The sequence below is a fragment of the Elgaria multicarinata genome, chromosome 10 (assembly GCF_023053635.1).
Source record: "Elgaria multicarinata webbii isolate HBS135686 ecotype San Diego chromosome 10, rElgMul1.1.pri, whole genome shotgun sequence".
Classification (NCBI taxonomy): domain Eukaryota; kingdom Metazoa; phylum Chordata; class Lepidosauria; order Squamata; family Anguidae; genus Elgaria; species Elgaria multicarinata.
In genome coordinates, this window is record NC_086180.1 from 89,409,085 (window position 1) to 89,413,823 (window position 4,739).

The 4,739-nt window shown below is 40.1% G+C and overlaps 1 protein-coding gene across 1 annotated transcript; it reads left to right on the top strand.

Moving 5' to 3' along the window:
• The first annotated feature begins 232 nt into the window (after positions 1–232).
• Positions 233–4,386, top strand: FGFBP1 (fibroblast growth factor binding protein 1). The gene is made up of 2 exons (XM_063135406.1): positions 233–238; positions 3,158–4,386. Exon 2 carries the CDS (start codon positions 3,179–3,181, stop codon positions 3,887–3,889), a length of 711 nt encoding a protein of 236 aa, XP_062991476.1. The 5' UTR covers positions 233–238; positions 3,158–3,178; the 3' UTR covers positions 3,890–4,386.
• The last annotated feature ends 353 nt before the right edge of the window (positions 4,387–4,739 follow it).

Genomic DNA, 4,739 nt, shown 5'->3' on the forward strand with positions numbered 1-4,739 from the left:
TTTTTTAATTAATGCAGATAAGAGCTGGCATAATTCCAGAAGGTGTGTCTAGGTAAGCAAATAAAGCTCAGAAGTAAGCTATTGTGGAGCAATAGCCTTCTGAAGGCATGCAGGCGTGTCTCTTACTATATATCTATATATATCTATATATCTCTATATATATGAGGTTTCAGTACTTCGGAAGAAACCGGAGTCACCTTGAGTCTTATATTTGGATAAACTCAACAGACAGCAAGAGGTATGTGCCGTAACCTATATCTGCAATAGAAAGTTAATATTTCAGAACTGAGAGGCTAGATTTCCTGGTTGTCTGCTGAACATTACATGCAGCTCTGTGGGTGTGTTTTCCGCCAATATTTTTAACTGAAAAGCATCCTCGGGGATTGTAACTGAGAGCAGAGAAGCAGCCCGGGGTGGTGGTAATGGCGTCGGGTTACTTGACCCTTTCCCTTCCTCCTGTTTTCACTCAAAATCACCCACTGCAAACTGCTAAGGTAAATGATCATTTCCTCAGTGAGTGGGAAAGTAGCTTGGGGATGATGGTGAGTGGACCAACGGCAAGAAGCAGAAGAGTGAAGTCTACTGCTCTTCTGCTCTTGATCACAGCTTCCAAGGCTTCTTCTTGTGGTGGTGGTGGTGGTGGGGAGAATCTTCAAGGGAAAGAAACACAGAACTGTATGTAATGTGAACTTTGGCCCTGTGTTTAAACCTGTTAGTCCTGCACCATTAGGGTGACCCTATGAAAAGGAGGACCGGGCTCCTGTATCTTTAACAGTTGTATTGAAAGAGGAATTTCAGCAGGTGCCATTTGTATATATGGAAAACCTCTGATCGCACTAAAGAACGAGTGTCTAGATGTGTCATCCTTTCATAATCCCACACGAATGCAGTTACAGTTACACCAATTGGCAGCTCTTATCTCTGTATCTATAATCAATGATGCTGCAAGTTGAACCTTTGCTGGAACAAAACGGTTTACGTATTAGCATAAGGGTTCAGGTTTAGGAAAGAAATTGTAGGAGAGGAGCTAATTCCACATGTGTATTTCTCCTATATCACTTACTGTACATCCATATTTTTTAAAACAAGGGAATGTATGCCTTTAATTTTCTCTACATGGGATCATATTTATTACACTTGTAGTTCAATCATATGCACTGAGCAGGGGGTTGGACTTGATGGCCTTCTAGGCCCCTTACAACTCTACTATTCTATGATTCTGTGTCCATGGGACCTACTTCCAAGTAAGCATGGACTGAATTGCAGCTTTTTACTCTTATTCAGATAGTTATGTTGGGAAGATTCATGCTTGTGGTTGAATGTTCTTGTCCATAATTTTGCTCCAGTAGGGTCCTGATGAATTGCAAACCACGTTTTAACAAAGAGGAATTTAAAGCATGGTTTGATGATTCAGTGACAGGCAGGAGCTGCTGGGCTGAAAATGTAAACAGAACAACCCAGTTTATATTTAGCCCTGAGAGCATATGATAGTCTCTCTCTGCATTGTGGCTACCATCTGTTGAAACATTTCCAGCACTTAAGCATGGATATACTTTTCTTTTATGAAAAGGATACAAAATAGTTAAAATCTGCAGATTTTGTTCATCAGATGAATATTTCTCATGAAGGAAATAAGGGCAGAGTTCTCCAAAAGAAATAGAACTGTACTACATGCACATCAAAAGGGTGTTGGTCCGCTGCACGGGTCCTCCTCCTAGCCCAGACTTTAGAAGGGAGTCAAAGAGGTGCCAGCCTTCACTATGCAGGTTTGGGGTGGTGGTCTTTCCACATTAAAAGTAAGGAGAAAAGGATTTTCTTTACTAATAGACTCTTCCTAACATGGGAGGGCTACAAGTGGCAGGTAACAACATCTGGACCACCTGTGAAATTCTATTAATGATGCAAGGTGATGGTGCCATAAAAGCCTCATCTGGAAGCACCTTCTCATACTGGCATATCTGTGATACACTCTTGTATTCGTTTTCTGCCTTTTAAACTGTTGCTTCGGGGCAGAAATTTCTATTTACGGGGGCTTCTTTACCTAATACTTCAGCAACTTGGATTGAAAGGAGAGATAAAGGATAGGTTAAAAAAGGGGTTATAGAAGCTGAGGGCAGTAACCAACTTTGTATTTCTGTTAATGCAAATTATGTTGCACCAGCGAAAAATAGGTTCTGAACTATGTGCAAATGGATCATCTAACTAAAGTTACATTTGTGCAAGTCTAGTTGTGTAAGTGGTTGTGCATTACGCTTGTGCAAGCTGTTGTGCAACATTTTGCACATTCTTCTTGTGCAATCCACTGTGCCACTGATTATGCATTGCATTTGTGCAACCTATTGTGCAGTGAGTTGCGCATTCCAGTTGTACAGCCTGTCGGCAACTGATTCCGTAAGTGTAATGGGCAACCTCTTGTGCAACGGAAAGATTTAGCGGAGCTCCGCTAGCAGTATTTGAATTTGCAGAATGACACCATTGGACACTGCCCTGAACATTTATTTATTTGCAAGATTTATATACCGGTCCCTATCCAAAGATTTTGGAGCGGTGAACAAATAGGATAAAGGAATAAAAACAGAATAAAAACATTATTAAAAATTAGATTTTAAGATACAACCAGAAAGGCCATTTTTATTCAAATAGACTTTAAGTCCTCTTAGCTGCCAGTGACGTTCTGCCAAAAGGGAAACTGTGGTCTGGAGTATCACTGCATCAAAGCTCACACACTTGCTGAGTTACTGATTGAGTGGAGATTAGGGAATTACACTTAATTTACATTCTTATCAGACACGAGTCAACTCTGGAGCAGATTAGAAACGGATGTCACCAGATTCATGTCAATTAAAGCATTCAAACAGCTCTTCATACTGTCACATTTAGTTCCACTTGGAAGCTGCAAGACTATTTAAAAAAGAGAGAAAAAGACGGCATTGCAATATAGGTTAGCAAACAATGTATGAAGTTCTAAAAGTCCATGCTTAAAAGACATCATTATGTGAGAGACTGATCATCACATGGTGTAAAGAAAATGGACTATAGGTTACATTGGTGCCAAGAGATGGCTAAAACTTCGACTATTGAGCAGTATAGAAATGCAATAAATAAATAAATAAAATGGAGGGTTTTTTTACAAATTACTTTTACATTTCCAAAACAGGTTTCAAAAGAACGCAAAACCATGAAGATCAGATATTTTGCCCTTCTCTGTGCCCTCATTGTGTTCTCCCAATTGCTACAAGCTGACTGTGAGAGTCAGAAGGAGAGTAGAAAAGAGAGGGCAAATTCTGGAAAAGGTGGAAGGACACAGCCTGGATCTGATAACCAGAATAAAAGGGGTCAGAAAAACCGAGGAGAAAAAGGTTCCCTTAAAGGCAAGTTTACCACTAAAGAAAAGTCTGAGTGCACCTGGACACTAAATGAAGCAGAGACGGCTACCTTGAAAGTTGATTGCAAAAGAGAAGAAAACACCTTCTCCTGTGAATTTTCAGGCAATCCTTCTACTTGTGCACAGTATGGAAAAAACCAGAAAGCCTTTTGGAAACAAATTACTAGGTCTCTAAAGAAGCAGAGGAACATATGTAAAGATCCAAAGAGCACCTTAAAATCTAGACTCTGTAAGACAGGGCCACCGACAGCTCATCTTAGACTGGTAACACGAACATCACAAGATTCCAAACAAGAGGAGACAGTTCACCATGGAAGGGAAACCTCTCGGTCACCAGCGCCTCCCGTAGCATCAGAGAAGCAGCCCGGGAGAGAATCCAGTGACTGCGTTGAAGAAGCTGATTATGTGGACCAGAAGAAGGTGGCTGAACAACACTGTTCAGAGTCATGGCTGTCTCTTTGCCACTTCTTTGTTTCAATGGTACAGGATAAAAAGTGCAAATAGGAATGCAAGAATTTGACAAAGTTCCTTGACTTATTACAGGCACAACGGTATCTCAAGTAGTAGAAATCATTGTAAACAGCAACTAGCTTTCCTGGAAGCTTATTTTGAGGAGAGCATAGAGGGTGATTCTCCCATCATCATCAGAATGGAGTTCTGACAAATCCCATTACTATAGCGACTGATCCAACCGTACCCCTTCTTTTCGCCATATAACTGGGGGTGTGGGGGAGTAATATGATACAATTCCAGGGGACAGATTTGACGGAGGGGCCACCAGCTGCCGATGTCTACATCATAACGTGCCATATGTAAGGGAAACTATAAAATTAGTGTTTAAAAGGTCTTCTCAGACTTTCATTTTGTTTTCTCCAGAAGACACTGTTCTTCAGATGATAAAGATGCAATGCATTTTATTTTCCTACAGAGATGAATCAGTTTCTATAATGTGCTATACAAATGTTACCTTTGGATGTTACAAACTCTCTGTAAAAATGTATATATATTATGCTTTGTTGGACATTCTCCCCCTCACTTGCATATTTCTAGAAAATGATTTCAGTGCTATGCACTTTTTGATACTTTCAATTTTAAGATCGCCAAAAATAAAGTTATATGCCTTTTAAAGCTTGTTTTGTATGTGTATGCTAACCATCTCTTTCTGTGTGAGAACTATGGATATATTATCTATCTTTCTGCAGTAGCCCATACCCAGATTTCTCTTTGCCTTGCTGTGCAATCTTAAGGCTGCAATCTTATATATACTTAGCTGGGAGTACATCCCATTGAACTCAGTACTGCTTATTTCTGAGTAGACATTTAAAGCATTGCACTGAAACTGTGTGAGCCTTAC